Genomic DNA, 17969 nt, shown 5'->3' with positions numbered 1-17969 from the left:
TGTTTCTTTGAAGCAAATTCAAGTTTCTATTACGTAACAACCCTTAAATAATTACATTACCCTGGATTAATCAGAGTTCTTAAAACATTCAATTAAAAGAATATTGAATATTATATATACATGCTAAATATATTAAAACCTAGTTAGGTTAGCTATTTTAAATATTTTTAAAAAGAATTTAACAGAATAGAAGGTAAAAATTATTGTTGGGAATGATATTTGGGCCATTTGTATAATTAGTCACAACTAGCATCAATGGATCTGCTTCTGTATATTTTTCTCAGATATATAGAAATAGCAAAGGTATGCACTTCCATGTAATTTGTTCAATTTTATTAAAGAAGTATTAGCATAAAATATTAAGAAAAAATAAAAGCAATCAGCCACTAAACAAAAATGTACCAATTAGTGTGTAGACAATATTTTTTAAGAAATTGGTGTTTGAATTGAATTGAACATGCAGTGCAGGTTTAGAAATTGTTTCACTAAATTTGTATTAACTGGAATCAGATAATTATTACAGAGGCTTGTATCAAATAAAATATGTGTGCATACATAAATGAAAACACACATCCTTTCTCTACAAGATAAAAATAAAATTTAAGTGTGACAATATTTTTATTGTATCATTTCTTTTTCAATATTCTTGCTTTTGTTCCCAAAATTCTAAATTCTATGGCTTCATATTTTATATATACAATTATTTTTATACTATAGGCATACAAAGACTATAATCAGGCAAGCTATATAGAATAAACAAAAGGAATGTGAATGTTTAAGTATACTAAAGTTGAATATATATATATTTGATTCCTTTCAAATTGGTACTCATACAGCAGGCATGTCAAACTCACGACGTCACATGATGTCACGCGATGTATTGTGACTTTTTCCCCATTGCCTGCAATGGGGTAGGCACGGTTTCAGTGTGACGCATTCGGCCCATGGGTCGGCAGTTTGACATGCCTGTCATAAAGTATCAACATTCTTGGCAAATATGCCTGATTACAGGTAGTCCCCACCCTAAAGTGTACTTAGGACAGGGGTTCAAAATTGCAACCAACAAGAAGCCTCTGCAGTCATGTGACCTGGATTCAGTCACTCCTGAAGTAATGGCCGTTTTTAGTCCTGTGATTGCCCTTTGTTGCCTGTTGCTACAACAGGCAATTTCTAAGGCCTATATGGTCGGTATGACCAATCAAGATTAGAGACTTTGCAATCAGTTTTTTTCCCTCTTCACTGCACCAAGTGGAGTAATTAATCTTTTGTTGCTGTCCCTGTTGCTTCTTTCATTGCTGTTGCCTTGAGGACTGGAGTTGCTTTTCTAAGTACTGTACTTTTTCTTTTCCATTATAGTACTGCACTTGTTTGTAAGTACTCTGCAAATTACTCTTTTCTCCAGCAGGATGCCTGTAGAATCCACCGGATGGGTTATTCACAGCCTTCCTGCCTGGCAGACTAGGTCAGAACTTTGGCCATGCCCCTCCTTTGGGAGTGACCCCAGTTTTGACTTAGTCTTGAGCTCGGCAGCACATGATTATTTTTGCTCCGGATAGATTATGTTTTCTTTAACAGTGATTTCATTGATACAGTTTCAATTAGTTAGCATAAATTTGTTCTTTAATTGGCCTCGTTTAAATTGAATACTCAAATTGATAAATTTAAATTTTTGGAGGCTGTAGGCATTCAGGCCAGCTGGCTGCGTGCCCGGTTTTTCTGGCCGATCACTCGGCTCGCCTTTGGAGACTCAATCGGCTCCTTGCAGACTCAGAGCTTCAATCAGCCGGCTTTCCTTTGGAGCATTAGATCGGCTCCTTGCAGGATCAGAGCTTCAATCAGCTGGCTTTCCTTTGGAGCGTTCAATCGGCTCCTTGCAGGCTCAGAGCTTCAATTAGCCGTTTTTTTTCCTTGGCGCATTGGATCGGCTCCGTTACAGGCTCAGAGCTTCAACTTGTCAGCTACCTTTCTTCAGGACACCTGATTCAGATTGCGGAACTAAGGCGACTAGGAAACGCAAGTTGCTCAGGGTTTTCCCTATGACATGGTTCTGAAAGAAAGCAGATTTTCAAAGAATTTTGAGGCTTTTTCCTCTAAAAGAATCTTTTATTATTCTGCATAGCTTCGGCACTAACAAAGTTAAGCCAGAAACTGAATCCTCCCTCCCCCAAGCATCTGTAACAAAGCATAACTCACTCCTTCATTTTACAGTCATCAATCACATTCTCCAATTAATGTGAACCGTGAGGTGCCCCTCCCGTTGCAGCTGAGCTGACCTTGGCCACACTGTGCCCAGACATTGTTATGGTTAACTTGCATACTTTCCCACCCCTTAACCTACTGCTATCTGTCTTAACTCTAGAAATGCTACTCGGCTAAATAAAACAGGTTTGCTTCTTCATATATGGCAAGCAAGAACATACGATGTTAGCAGTCTTGACATCCGGCCCTCCTTACAAAAAGAACAGACCCTGGAATATAAACATAAGTATAGGTTAAGGGTTGTTTTTCGGTTTGTTGGGGTGTTTAACATGAAACTTTTTGATCAATCTGTCAGCTTTCACTTCCCTGGACATCACCCAGGTGGCTTCAGACAATGGGTATCCCTTCCATTGTACTAAGTACTGTAATTTCCCTCTAAAGATTCTGGAATCGAGTATACGTTTCACCTCATAGTGGGTCTGCCCTGCCACTACGAGGGGTCCAGGTGCCTTCTTTGGAGGAGGTCTTAAAGTAGAGCCCCGATAAGGCTTCAACAAACTACAATGGAAAACTGGGTGAATTTTCCCTAACAGCTTAGGGAGTTTTAGTTGTACTGTGACTGGGTTGATGACCTTTACTATGGGGAAAGGCCCCAAGAATTTTGGTCCCAATTTCTTGCTGGGCAATTTGAGGCGTAGATATTTAGTTGACAGATAGACCTTTTCCCCAACTTGGAATGTTCTTTGGGGAGCCTTCTTTTGATCAGCCTGCTTCTTATAGGTTTCAAAAGTCTTTTTTAAAGCAGTTTTTGTGTTTTTCCAAACTCCTTCCCACCCTCTCACCCATTGATCAAGTGTTGGTGAGGCGGAGGGCAACTGAGGATATTCAGGTATTGGGTTAAACTCCTTTCCTGTGGCTACTTTGAAAGGCGTGTAGCCGGTGCTGCTGTGCACGGAATTATTGTACGCCACCTCCGCAAAAGGGAGGAGATCAGTCCAGTTCGTCTGTTGGTAGGAAACGTAGCACCTAAGATATTGCTCCACCATTTTGTTAGCGGCTTCAGCGGCCCCATTGGTGGCTGGATGAAAAGCGGATGATAACCCTTGAGATGATCCAATCAAGGTAAGGAAATTTCTCCAAAACTTCGCTGTGAATTACACCCCCCTGTCTGAGATTATTCGCTTAGGGGCACCATGCAGCCGGTAGATATGTTTCAGGAACAATTTGGCCAGGCGTTGGGCAGATGGGAGTCCTTTGCAAGCGATGAAATGAGCCTGTTTCGAGAACAGGTCTATCACAGTCCAGATGACAGTATTTCCACTACTTTCAGGTAGGTCCACTATAAAGTCCATAGCTATTTCTTCCCAGGGTTGAGAAGGGTCTGCCACGGGTTGCAGTAACCCAGGAGTTTTCCCTGGGATTCTTTTCATTGTGGCACATACAGTACAACTTTTTACATAGTTTTCCACATCCTTTTTCAGCCCCGGCCACCAGAATTGCCGGCGGGTGAGGTGTAGGGTTTTCAAATATCCAAAGTGTCCAGCCTGTTTTACATCGTGGCTGTGGTTGAGAGCATTAAGACGAAGCGCTTTTGGCAAATATAACTTTCCCCCTTTATAAGCCAAGCCATCTCTGCATGTTAGGGACGCTTGATTATCTTTGAACCATTGGTCAGTGAGGAGCTCTCGTTTTATCTTCTTCACTCCAGGGTCATCAGGCCTGGGGACCCTGCGAGGCGTAAGTTGAGCGGCAGTTTGTGGATTGGGAATAATTGCCTCGTTAACCTGCTCTCGTTCGCTTTTGTACTGGGGTAACCGGGATAGCGCATCAGCTAGAAAGTTCTTTCCTCCTGGTATGTACTTTAGAATGAAGTTGAAGCGGTTAAAGTACTGTGCCCACCGTACTTGCTTTGGTGACAATTTGCGAGGAGTTTTCAGTGCCTCTAGGTTCTTGTGATCCGTCCATACCTCAAATGGCACCTTGCTCCCTTCTAGATAGTGTCGCCAGTTCAATAGCGCCCACCTAATTGCGAAGGCCTCTTTCTCCCAGATTGCCCATCTTCGCTCGCTCTCAGTGAATTAGAGGTGTAGGCACAGGGTTGCAGGATCCCATTTTTGTTCTTTTGAAGTAGCACTGCTCCAACCACCACATCGCTGGCATCGGCTTGAATCACAAAGGGTTCCCCTGGGCAGGGGTGCTTTAGAACCGGTTCAGCGGCAAATAGTCTCTTTAAATTCTCAAAAGCTGTTTGACAGCTCATTGTCCATGCTAGTGGTTGGCCCGGTCGTGGCTTCCCTCCTCCTTTGCCTGTTTTGAGTAGCTCTGTAAGAGGAAGGGCAATCTCGGCAAAAGAAGGGATGAATTGACGATAAAAGTTGGCAAAACCCAGAAAGCTTTGGAGCTGTTTGCGAGTCCTTGGGGGTTGCCATTCGATTATAGTTTTTACCTTGGCTGGATCCATTTCAATACCCTTATTGGAAATTCGGTAGCCAAGATAGTCTAATTGGGTTTGGTGAAATTCACATTTTGACAATTTGACATACAGCTTGGCATTCAATAATTTCTTTAGCACTTCTCTCACTAGCTTTATGTGATCAGTCATATTTGTACTGTATATCAGGATATCATCAAGATACACCAAAACCCCTTTGTACAAGTGATCATGCAGAACCTCATTGATCAACTGCATGAATACAGCTGGGGCCCCCTGTAGTCCAAATGGCATGACTTTGAACTGATAGCTCCCCATAGGACAGTTGAAGGCAGTTTTCCACTCGTCTCCCTCCTTTATTCTCACCCGGTAGTATGCTTCTCTTAGGTCTAACTTAGTGAAGACACTCCCTTTAGCCAGATGGGTCAATAAATCCTTTAGGAGGGGGAGGGGGTATTTATTTTCCACACTTACAGCATTGAGTCCCTTGTAGTCTACGCAGAGACGAAGAGACCCATCTTTTTTCTCTTTGAACAACACAGGGGCTCCCACGGAAGATTTGGCCCGTTCAATAAACCCCCTCGCTAGGTTCTTTTTCACATATCGCTGCATCTCCTCCATTTCGAGGGGGGACATAGCATACATCCTCAGACGTGGGAGTTTGGCTCCGGGCACCAGTTTGATGGAACAGTCATTGGGTCTGTGAGGGGGTAGAGCATCACATTCTTTTTCACTGAACACCTCCGCCTGGTCCAAGTATTCTTTGGGGATGACTGGTTCACCTGGAGTCAGTGAGGCGGCCATGTGCGCTCACTCATTGGGTGGCCTAAGATGCCCAGTAATATCTGTTGAATCAATGGGGGGGGTCAGGTCCTATAGGTAGTCTCATAGTTCTCACTCCTTTCTCCCACCAGATAAACGGCTTCCATTTGTCTAACCAGGCTAGTCCTAGGATCACCGCCTCAGCCATTTTTGGAGCCACCAGGAAGCAAATAAACTCCCAGTGTGCACCTATCTCTAGGCGTAAGGGTTCAGTTACTTGTGTGATGAGAATTCCTCCCATGAGGGAGCCATCAGCCTGTTCAAACCTCATGGGTTTGGAGAGTGATTTTGCTCGTATGCCCAATTTCATAGTAAAGGGTAAGCTAATAATACATCGGGTGCATCCAGAGTCTATTAGCACACTTAAGTTTATTTGCGCCCCTGATTTAGGGATTATAAGTTTGGCAGCTAGGGTAAAAGACGGGATTTCGCGACTCACCATTGGGTCGTTTTCCCCTTCGTCATCTCTGTCAAGAGGCGGTAGAGCAGGGACAGATCCAGCCTTGGCTCCGGTGTCCTGCCTCGCAGGGGATGTGGCTTGGACAGCCAGTTCTTGGTTGATCCAATTGGATTTCCCTCTGGGGGGTTGCTGATCGGGTTTCTTTTTTGCCGCGGGTCTCGGTCTGCTCTGCTGTTGAGGGTAGGCGACTGGGCAATTTGCTGCTCGATGTCCCTGTTGTCCGCATCGGAAGCATGCAAGCGGTGGCCCCACAGGTGGTCTGGGTCTATCGGTAGGCATAGTTGTTGGGGGTCTCCAGGGGGTTGGTTGTCGTCTGGATCGTTCTGGCATTGGTTCAACTCCAGGAGAGGGAGGCTTCTTATAACGAGAGAGCTTAACGTCCAGCTTCACGGCCGTCTGGTACCACTCCTGCAGTCGATCAGGTACTTCTCGATAGATGCAAGCCTGAGAGTGGTGGTCATCTAATCCCTCGATAAAGTAATGGATGAGGGACTGCTCAGGCCACCCCTCTATTCGACCTGCCATCTTGCGGAACTCTCGCACGTACTCCAGGGCAGGCCTCCCTGCTTGTTTTATTTTGTGAATTTGTCCTGCTGCTTTGAGGCCGATGGATGGGTCTTCGAATCGTTCTCTCAGTCCTAAGAGAAAGAGATGGGGATCTTCCAACTCAGGGGCTTGCTCGCTGTATAGATTGTTCAGCCATTCAGATGCTTCTCCCTCCAGGTTGGCCGCAATGACGTCAACCATGGCCCCTGGTTCCGGATAGAGATAGGCCCAGCGATTTAAATGAGAACGCACTTGGTTGAGGAAAAAAATCAGCTTCTCTGGGTCCCCATCGAACGTTGCTTTGAAAGGTGGTGCAAGTGCAGGCTGCTGCGGACCCCACCCGGGTTGCTGTTGGCCCCATCCGGCCTGTCGATCCCATTGCTGCTGGGCTCTCTGCTGTTGACGTGGTGCCCCCAGTTGCTGTAGGCCCCATCCGGCTTGTCGACCCCGTTGCTGCGGGGCTCTCTGCTGCTGGGCAGCGGGAGCTGGTGGTGCCCCCAGTTGCTGTTGACCCCATTGCTGTGGGGCTCTCTGCTGTTGATGTGGTGGTGCCCCCAGTTGCAGTTGGCCCCACCCAGCCTGCTGATCCAACGGCTGCGGGGCTCTCAGTAGTCGGCGTGGCGCCCCCTTCCGCAGTTGGTTCCACCCTGCCTGCTGATCCAATGGTTGCTGGGCCCTCTGCTGCTGGGCAGTGGGGGCTGGGGGTGCCCCCTGCTGCTGCAGGCCTCCCAATGGTGGTTGTGCAAGCGGGGGTGGTGACGCCCTCTGCTGCTGTAGGCCCCTCAATGGCTGCTGGACATGTTGGGCCTCCCTCGTCTGCAAGCTCACTGGCTGTAGCTCCCCTGGCTTTGGCACTAGCCCGAGCTGTTGCAAGGCCTCTATTATTTGTTGTAGGCTTGGAGACGGCTGATCACTTATCTGTGGAATTTGCTCAATTTCACCTTGCAGCAGGGGCCCCAGGCTGGAATCTCCTCTCTGTGTGGGGCTAGAGGCTCTGGCAGGGGTCCCCAGGGGTTGAAAAGCCAATTGATCTGCAAGGAAGGGGCTGGGGGCCTCTCTCAATGGGAGTTGCTCTTCGCTTTGCACTTCTAATTCTTCAAATCTTTCTGCTAGGTATTCTAATGACCCACTGCAAGCTGCAGGTGGGTATTTCCACTCACCCGAGTCTTCAGCAATAGATGGCCGGGCAGCTCTCCATTGTTGGGAGGAAGGTGATATGTAAGCATCCCTTCGCCGTGACTCACGCTCATCTGCTGGCAAGGCTGTGTGGAAACTTCCGGAGCCTTTGCTTGGCTTGTCCCAGTCTGACGACCAAATCAGCTCTCCTGATAGTTTTGGCCTTGCTCCCAGCTGTGGAGTTTGCCAGAGTTTCTTCTCCACTGTCTGGGTAGCTGGCCCCTCCCTTCCTGGAGAAGCTGCTGCTGCTGTTCCTCCTGGAGAAGCTGCGGCTGGGGGGGTGCCGGCCTCAGGCACTTTTTTCCCTTCCATGGTAAAATCTTCCCCTTCTCTTTGTCAGCTGTCCCCGTTAGCTTAGGGATAGTGACTGGGGTAAGGGACCCCTAAATGAATTTAAAAGTTTGTGGTTTCTGGCTTGATGACATGGTTCCGAAAGAAAGCAGATTTTCAAAGAATTTTGAGGCTTTTTCTTCTAAAAGAATATTTTATTATTCTGCATAGCTTCGGCACTAACAAAGTTAAGCCAGAAACTGAATCCTCCCTCCCCCAAGCATCTGTAACAAAGCATAACTCACTCCTTCATTTTACAGTCATCAATCACATTCTCCAATTAATGTGAACCGTGAGGTGCCCCTCCCGTTGCAGCTGAGCTGACCTTGGCCACACTGTGCCCAGACATTGTTATGGTTAACTTGCATACTTTCCCACCCCTTAACCTACTGCTATCTGTCTTAACTCTAGAAATGCTACTCGGCTAAATAAAACAGGTTTGCTTCTTCATATATGGCAAGCAAGAACATACGATGTTAGCAGTCTTGACACCCTATTTACTGAGAATATCTCCCTTTACTTAGTGCTCTTTGTCTTTGTTCCTTTCCTGGTTTCTTATTATTGCTCCAACGTTTGTTTACTAACAGAGAGTGCGGCCACCATCTTGGCCGCATGTCTTCACTGGGGGCGGCCATTTTGAGGGCGTGTTTTGTCTCCTTCAGGATGCCATCTTGAGTGTGTCCTTAGGCCCTCGCCATATTGGGTGGTCACTTTGCACGGAGATTTTTTCCTGGTATTATTAAGAGTTGATTATCCCTCAGAGGAGGCTTATACTATTTTTCGGGAGTCTGATTTCAGCCCCGTATTGTGTGTGTGTGGGGGGAAACAAGACAATCTCAGCTCCTAGAGGAGAAGCAATATCTGAGTACTGATACTCTACCTCACTAATACCTGGTGAAGGAGCGAGAAGAGTGAACTTTATTCCAACTGTTCTGTTAGTGTGGCATTGTCACAGGCTTATCAAAGGGTTTTAGCAAATCACTTGACTGTCCAGCCATTGCAGTTGTACAGAGCGAGGATTGATTCTTTCCATCTCTGTCAATTGATCTGTGTACCTGCGTGCTCCCCCCCCTACAGGTATTTCCTACTCGGTATATCTGTGCGCAATGGCAGACAGTGTCTCGCCTTCAGTTTCGCAGGGCTCCTCTATGCCTCCCCCACAACAACAAAAATGCAGATCCACTGAATCAGAGTCGGGAGGGAAGAAAAAGGCCAAAACAAAACATTTAACACAGAAAGAGCCCTCAAAAAAAGCTGAGCGAAAGGCCTCAAGGAGACATTTGGCATTAGAAAAATAATTTTCCAGAGCACAAAGACTTAGGGCCAATGAGGCTGACATGGTTTCCCCCACCCCATTGGAATTACCCACACCCGAGTCTGCATTTGTTCCACATCAGGAAATTCTCAGGACCTGGTCTCCTCGGGGGGAAACTGAGCAGATTGGTTCTCCTCGCTCCTCATCATCTGCATCATCAGATCATGGTCCAGCCACAGTGGGCCATAGTACTAGGTCTCAGGAGGATATTTGGTCTGCTCAGTTTCAGGCTTTTATGCAGAATGCATTCAACCAGTTTATGTCTTCCAAGGGTCAACTGTCCTTTCAATCTTCCTCCCTTTATGGGCTACGGTTTCTGCCACAGAGGTTTCAGAAACCTCCTCTCAGTTAGGTGAGGCTGAGTCGGTTGACCTTGACGTAGCTGATATTCCCTTGTCGGACGATGAGGAGACTGTTACTGAGCAGACCCAGACTGTGGGGCTCTTTGACCCTTCTCTTCTTAAATCTCTATTAATCAAGGCAATTTCCACTGTTAATCTCACTTCTGTACAGGAGGAGAAACCTTCTACCAGTCAGGAGTCCAACCCTCTGTTCGCAAAGAAGGTCACAGAGGACAAATATATTCCTTGCCCAGAAGTCTTCCATACCTCCGTGGAGGAACAATGGTGCTCTTTGGCTGCTCCACCTGCGCCTAACAGCGTAGAAAAGAAACTGCTTAATGTATCTCCATCTTTTTCCTCTCTGTTAGAGGTACCTACTGTGGATAGTCCTCTGATTTCTCTATTGTCTACATCCGCTATTCCAGGGGACATGGCAGAGGCTCTGAAGGCCAATGATAAGAAATTTGAGCACTCTCTCCATCGGGCTCACCAGGCTTCGGCATGGGCAGCCAAGGCGGCAACCTCTTCCTCCTTCTTCGCCAGGGCCTGCATCATGTGGCTATGCGAATTGCAGACCAGCGTCCCACCAGATCAGGTTAGAACACATCAAACTTTGGCTAAGATTTTGGCTGCTTCACAATACGTAGCAGACGCCACATTGCTCTCCACTAAATATTCTGCAAGATCAATAGCTGCCACAGTTGCCTCTTGTAGGCTTCTATGGCTGAAGCATTGGAGGACAGACTTGAAAGCCAAGTGGCGTCTGTCCACATCTAAATGCACCGGGATACATTTGTTTGGCTCCATTTCGGATCCACACGTTAGTGAGGGCAAGAACAAGCGCAAGGTTCTAGTACATCCCTCAAAGAAACTAGACAGGAGGACATCTCAGGACTTCCGTAAGCAAGCCTTTCATCCTAGAAGTTCCTGGGAGTGGAGGCAGCCCTTTAGATCAGGGCAATCCTGGGACTGGTCGAGAGGCTTGCGATCCTTCTATCCCAGACAGGATCGTTTCCAGGATCGCCAAAATACTGGAGCCAGAGGCCAGTTTCAGGTTAAGCGCCCATTCAGGGGAACAGGAGGCCGCGCTTACAGGCGATCTAAGTGATGCCAGGGAGGACTCTCCCATTGGGGGAAGACTACAAAGTTTCAGTGATGTCTGGAAAGCACTGCCTCAGACGCTTGGATAGTAGAGACTATCAAGTACGGTCTCACCTTAGAATTTTACTCTCCCCCTCCAAACCGCTTCATAAGATGCCCGCTCTCCAGAAACAAAGTCAAGACAGACCTGATGACTTCGGCCATATCTCATCTGGTCGAAATTCAGGCTATAGAACCAGTACCAAAGGAGCAGGAGGGAATGGGGTTTTACTCCATTCTGTTTCTGGTCCCCAAGTCCTCAGGGGGATGGAGGGCGATACTGAATTTAAAGGGATTAAATTATTTTGTGACCTACAGAAGGTTTGGGATGCAGTCCCTAAAATCCATTTTGGCCAGCATCAGAAAGGGAGACTTTCTCTCTTCAATAGACCTCACAGAGGTGTATCTGCATATTCCCATCCACCCTCAGTACCGCAAGTTCCTCAGGTTTTGCTACGTACACCGGCATTACCAATACAGGGCCCTACCATTCGGCCTGTCATCAGCCCCAAGAGTCTTCACAAAGGTTTTAGCAGTCATAGCGGCTCACCTCAGGCTGAGGCCGGTGCGCGTGCAATGTTACCTAGACGATATCCTAGTCCAGTCCAGCTCCCTTCAGACAGCAAAACGGGATGTTCAAACTACGATACTCATCCTGCAGAATCACGGGTTCTCGGTGAACTTCAGGAAGAGCCACATCACTCCAACAAGGAGATTACAACGCCTGGGAGCAATAATAGACTTGTCCCATTGCAGGGTATACTTTTCTCAGGAGCGTCGGATCAGCATCAGGAAACTGGTTCATCAGGTTCGCAAGGACAAGAGAGTGCCACTGGCACAGCTGTCAAAACTCCTGGGAAAGATGATCTCCTGCATGGGCATTGTTCCGTGGGCCAGGCTCCACTCCAGATTCTTACAGTTGTTTCTCCTTCCTTACCAAAAATGAAACCTCAGTGCTTCCACCAGGAAGGTTACAGTTCCACATCACACATTGCAGTCCCTCCTTTGGTGGACAACATCTTCGATGACCAAGGGAGCCATTTTCAGGGAACTGGACCGGGTCATTCTCACAACAGACACGAGTCTGTTTGGTTGGGGAGCTCACCTGGGGACCCACATAGCCCAGGGACAGTGGTCTCGCTTGGATCTCGCCCAAAACATCAATTGGCTCGAACTTCGAGCCATTCACCTGGCGCTCTTTCAATTTTCTCCCCTAGTCAAGGGGAAGCATTTCCTCGTCAGGACAGACAACGTGGCGGCCAAAGCACATGTCAACAAAGAAGGAGGGACCAGGTCCTGGGACCTGATGCGAGAGGCATCGGCTCTGGGCCTCTGGGCGGAGTCAAATCTGGGCTCCATAAGGGCAGAACATATATCAGGAGAGACAAACTGCCAGGCAGACTCCCTGAGCAGAGCCAAGGTGGACCATGCGGAGTGGCAACTGGATCCTGCTCCATTCCAGGAGATCACGTTGAGGTTTGGTCAACCCCACCTGGACCTATTTGCCACCCCGACAAATACGCAGATCCCCAGGTTCTTCTCCAGATTTCAGTCATGGGGAGCAGAGGGCACAGATGCTCTCTGATGTCGGTGGCCGGCGCAGCTATTGTACGCCTTCCAACCACTTCCACTAATTCCGGCGACCTTACGCAAGCTGATTCTAGAAGGAGCAGAGGTAATCTTGATTGCTCCACATTGGCCACGGCATCCGTGGTTTGCCGACCTGGTGGATCTTTCGGTATCTCCTCCGTGGAGGATCCCTCCGGACCTAGTGGTCCTCAGCCAAGGCAACCTTCTTCATCCCGATCCACAGTGGCTCCAACTAGCCACTTGGCATTTGAGCGGGAAAGTTTAGCCAGGCAGGCATATTCGTCCGAGGTGATCTCCATGATACAGGCTTCTAGACGTCCGTCGACGAACAGGATCTATGACGCCACGTGGAAGGGTTTCTGAAAGTGGTGTCTTGTGCATACATTAGATCCACTCTCTGTCACTATTCCAAACATCCTAGATTATCTATTGGAAGGTTTGAATAAAAGTTTGTCACCCAGTACTATCAGCAGGCAACTAGCGGCTCTTTCAACTGTCCTTTCCTGCGACAATTCCAGTCCTTTGGCGCAACATCCGGCAGTCAGCGCCTTCATAAAGGGAGTGGTCAATACCAGACCTCCCGTTATTCATTGCTATCCTTCTTGGGACTTAACCAAGGTGTTGAAGGCCCTGACTTCGGAATTAGCGGCTCTTTCAGTGAGAGAGGAGTTATGCATCTTCTTCGAGGATAGGGTGGTCCTTAGACTGGACCCCTCTTTCGTTCCGAAGGTTAACACTGTCTTTCACAGATCTCAGGAATTGATTCTTCCTAACTTCTGTCCTAATCCCAGGCACAGATTGGAACATGAGTGACATAAGCTGGACGTGCGCAGGGCTCTGCGTTACTATGTGAAGTGTACTTCTTCGTTTCGTAAGTCGGAGGCTCTTTTTGTATCTTTGCAACCTTCAGCAATGGGGAAGAGAGTTTCTTCTTCTACCATAGGTAGGTGGATTAGGGCTTGTATAACTCAGGCCTATTCTTCCTTGTCTCTTCCGGTTCCCTCACATGTCACGGCTCACTCGACATGCAGCATTGCTACGTCGGCCGCATGGTCCACGCAGGCTTCGGTGGAGGAGATTTGCAGAGCCGCAACATGGTCTTCTCCTTCGGCTTTTGTCAGACATTACCGAGTGGATTCCTTTGCGGCGGCTGACGCTGCTTTTGGCAGGCGTGTACTTCAACAAGTTGTTTCTTCTCATGATTCAAGGGCTTAGACTATCCCTCCCGAGGGGACATGAGGGCTTTGGTATGTGCCATCCAGTGGATTCTACAGGCATCCTGCTGGAGAAGGGGCATTGTCTTACCTGAACGCCTTTTCTCAGCAGAATGATGTAGAATCCACACCCTCCCGTATAAATAGTCTAGGCAGGTTATCACAAATGGAGCGATTGAGTGGAAATTCGTCAGAGCTGCTTCGCCTCGTCAAAACTGGAGTCACTCCCAAAGGAGGGGCGTGGCCAAAGTTCTGACCTAGTCTGCCTGGCAGGAAGGCTGTGAATAACCCATCCGGTGGATTCTACATCATCCTGCTGAGAAAAGGCGTTCAGATAAGACAACGTCCCTTTTCATTATTCTGTTTGCTTGCATTTGCTTTGGAACCACTTGAAGAACTACTAGCTGGCATTTACAGAAAACAGATTTAGTGCTGTAAAGTTCCTTTGCATTCTATTGTAGTTTATTTGCATGTAGTTTAAAATTGCTTGCAGAAAGAACCTTTAGATACTACTGTACTGTGTTTGCTTTTGCTTTGATGGTTAGTGTGTACTATTGTAGACTGCTTGTAGAATGAGATGTAGATTGGAGGGTAGCAGTAATCCCTTGCGGAGACCTGCAAATTCACCCCCCACAATTTATATCTGAGCACCTGCCTGGAGGCGCTGCAGTTCTGAGGCAGGGGGCTGCCTGGCCTTGTCAAAACAGCTGATGTGTGGGGTAACCTTCCCTCTCAGTTCATTTAAAAATGAAGGAAGTCGACCCGGTTGATTCATTTCATGAGAATGGTAAAAATATATCCTAAAAATGAGTCTGATTCATTTTACAAAGTTTTGACTGTCAGCCCTAATGGGCAGGGCTCCATTAGGGTTGTACCACGAGGACTACCTGTAATTAGTATTTTTATCAAAGGAGAAATTGATTGAAAAAACTGGGGCAACCAAGGAAGTCTTTCATTGTCTATAAATTTTGCTATATTTCTTAATAAATTTAAATTGATATGGGGGACAAAATAGTTTTACAGGTAGTCCAGAATTTTTGCTGCTAATTGAGAAATTTGTTAAGTGAGTTTTGCCCCATTTTACAACTTTTCTTGCCACATTTGTTAAGTGAATCACTGCAGTTGCTAAATTAGTAACAAGGTTGTTAAGTGAATTGGGTTCCCCATTGACTTTGCTTGTCCGAAGGTCACGAAAGATGGTCACATGACCCTGGAACACTGCAACTGTCATAAATATGAATCAGTTTCCAAGCATCCGAATGTAAATCATGTGAACATGGAGATGCTGCAATGTTCATAAGTGTGAAAAATGGTCATAAGTTGCTTTTTTCAGTGCTGTTGTAACTCTGAATGGTCACTAAATGAGCTGTTGTAAGTTGAGGACTATTTTTATTTGGAAAGTAATACATATTTATCTGGAAAGTAAAGCATCTTTTTTGTTGTGCCAGTGGTAGGACTTTGCTTTGACTGAAAAATTTTTGAAGCAATAGTTCTGAAGATTTAATATGGCATTGTTATACTTCATTTAGCAATTATTAATGATTTTTCTGATAGTTTCCCAGGCCTTCACAAATGTCATTTTGGATAGAAACCAGTAGACTGTGACATCTAGTCCTATTACTTAGGCATGAAAGCTGGCTAGGTAACTGGCCAGTCACTTTCTCTCAGCCCAAATCACCTCACAGGGTTCTTGTTGTGGGGACAATAGGTGGAGGAAGGAGTATGCCTTGAGTTATTTATAAAATTAATATAGGCAGGATAAAAAAAAACCTCCTCACCTTCACAATATATTCCCAGTTAGGTTTTCCCTATATATTTTTGTAGTTGTGTCTTTAGTTACTTTTCTTTTCATTTCTATATACTCTCAATATAGCCAAGGTTACTCCAACAATGAGATGGGTAATATATAAATTTAATAAAGAAAATAAGTATCATTTAATTTTTATTTATTCATTATATAAATAAAATATACTTAACATTTATTCAAATTATACAGTGATGATTTTTAAATCAAAAAGTAACTTAAAATGAATAATAAAATATTCAAATGTAATATAAATTTTAAAAATGCTTCACTATTCATTTCAGCAATAAACATTCAATAAAAACTAGAAGGAATAAATCTGAAAAGCAAAAATATTTTGATATTTTTTATTATTGTTCTTGGAAATACTTTTGCAATGCTTATGGGTATTTCAAAACTCAAGTATAAACAGTGTTTCTGCCTGTCCAACTCCCAAAAAACATACCTTAGTTTCCAGTTGTCTAAATTGTTGGGCCATTCTGTGGAAAGAAATATAGAGTTGAAGGTAGTTCTGATTTTAATTCTGACCACAATACAATTTCTAAAAATAAGCATAACTGGAGATAATAAAGATCTATTTATCACAGTCATCAAATTACAGTAGGTGGCTTCTCTAAATGCAATACAATTGAAAAGGAAATCCAGTACAATTTCAGGAACTATCGGTAAATAGAAATTAATGCTATTAATTACAGGTAGTCCTTGAGTTACGAATGTAATGGAGCATGCCCATTCCATTTGTAACTCGAGGACTCATAGGAGTGAATGGTGTACCTTGACCACCATCACTCCCTCCTTTCACCCATGCATTCGCTAATCAAATGCGAGGGTCGTTAAGTGCACATGAGGTATCTCAGGATGGGGAAGGCCATGGAGGGCCTAGTAATGGAACAGGCCACCTGGTTCAGACCACCCAAGACCTCACCTGACCCATTGAGATACCTCATTCTCTATCCCCTGGGATCCCCACAATTGCTCCCCCACATCTTACTGTGCTGGGTCACTTACCTTGTGAAAATCTGTCACCTCTCCAGCCTTGCTGCTTCTTTGCCTGCTCCTGGCAAGAGCAGAGGGAGAGCAGGACGATCACGCTCTGTTCAGCTTCTCTGACTCACCGGGCTGCCTGCCACTTCTGGAGCGGCGGGCAGCCTCAGTGAGTCTCCTCCAAAGGCTTCCAGGCTCAGCACGGAAAAGCATTTGCATGCCGAAGGGAGTGGGGTAGTGAAATTGTATTGCTTCAAGCCCCCCGTTGGTGTCCAAACACTTTTTGCACACACACTGGAAGCTTCTGGGTGGCCTAATCTCACAAGACCTCAGGCCCCATTCTCTACAAAAGTAGATGGGTGCCTGAAGTCGCACAAGATCATGGCCCCTGGAAGTTTTTGGCCTCTGGCTAAAAAGTATTTATGCACTTATGAGACACCACTTCAAAAAGCCCCATAGGGCTTGAGGAGGCCTTTGCCGACGAGAACGGAGCCCCAAGAGGTGCACGGGTCCCTCCGGGCCTCTGTTCTCGTTGGCAAAGACCTCCTCAAGCATTTGCTGACAACAACAGAGCCCCAAGAGGTGCACGAATCCCTCCCTGCCTCCATTCTTATCAGCAAAGGCCTCCTCAAACACTTTGCTGGTGAAAACGGAACCCTGGAGAGGCGTACGTGTCCCTCCAGGCCTCTGTTCGTATTGGCAAAGGCCTTGAGGAAAGGCCTTTGCAGCTGTAAATGGAGGCACAAAGGGACATGCACACCCTCCCAGCTTCCATTCTCGGCAGCAAAGGCTTTTTGCAAAGATAGCGAAAGGCTTTGCAAACAGAGGGAAGACTTCGATGTTTCAGGCCTTCCCTCCATTTGCAAAACCTTTTGCCACAGATCTCATCCAGGCCTCTATTTGCAGAGAGGCCTGGACAATACCTGAGATCATGTGAGATCAGTAGCGTGAGATCTCACACTATTGATCTCATATGATCTTGCGGTACTTTAAGCCTCTATTCCCTGCGAACGCAACAAAGGCCTGAAGCGCTAAAACAGGCCAAGAAACTGTAATTTCTGGACTTAATAATTTTGGGACTTGTTCGTAAACACTAGTGGGTGCTTATAGCGTAACTTTAAATTTTCATTAAGTGAATGTTCATAACTCGGGGATTACCTGTAATTGGAATCATAAGTAAATTAAATGTATTTTTATGTAGTTCATGTATAAACTACTGAGAAGCTTTACATTTCATTTAGAGAAATGATTGTTGGCATTTATAGTAATATATTTATTTATTTAATTCATATGCCACTCATCTCGCTGTCAAGTGACTCTGGACAGGTTACAATACTGAGAACTTTTACATTTCATTTAGGGAAACGATTATTGGATTTATAGTAATATACCTTATTTATTTATTTAATATGCTACCCATCTCACTGTCAAGTGACTCTGGACAGTTTACAATACTGTAAAAGCAGGTATAAAATGTTAAAACAATAACACTAAAATATTAAAATAACAGAGATTATAAGTTAAAAGCCAAAATACAACAGGTTGGGGTAGGATTCTTCCTATTCCACCACCAGTATGTAATACCCCATCAGGGCTTCATGCCAGGTTTTGAAGATT

The 17969-nt window shown here is 45.8% G+C and overlaps 2 protein-coding genes across 10 annotated transcripts in view; one reads left to right on the top strand and one right to left on the bottom strand.

Annotated features, from left to right (window-relative positions):
* Positions 1-14674, top strand: part of LOC120310548 — an 80885-nt gene extending 66211 nt beyond the window's left edge. The window contains exon 2 of the mRNA XM_039349057.1: positions 10046-14674. Coding sequence (XP_039204991.1) covers positions 10728-12713 — 1986 coding nt within the window. The 5' untranslated portion in view covers positions 10046-10727 and the 3' untranslated portion in view covers positions 12714-14674. The remainder of the gene's footprint in view (positions 1-10045) is intronic.
* TRPM8 (transient receptor potential cation channel subfamily M member 8) overlaps positions 1-17969 on the bottom strand; it is a 380488-nt gene that overhangs the window by 2243 nt on the left and 360276 nt on the right. For all 9 annotated transcript variants that reach the window (XM_039349049.1, XM_039349050.1, XM_039349047.1 and 6 more), the window contains one exon: positions 15814-15847. In XM_039349049.1, the coding sequence (XP_039204983.1) occupies positions 15814-15847 (34 nt within the window). The remainder of the gene's footprint in view (positions 1-15813; positions 15848-17969) is intronic.

The sequence above is a fragment of the Crotalus tigris genome, unplaced genomic scaffold, assembly GCF_016545835.1.
Source record: "Crotalus tigris isolate CLP2741 ecotype Arizona unplaced genomic scaffold, ASM1654583v1 scf7180000018223.614484, whole genome shotgun sequence".
NCBI classification, from domain to species: domain Eukaryota; kingdom Metazoa; phylum Chordata; class Lepidosauria; order Squamata; family Viperidae; genus Crotalus; species Crotalus tigris.
This window is presented reverse-complemented; position numbering and strand designations above follow the sequence as displayed.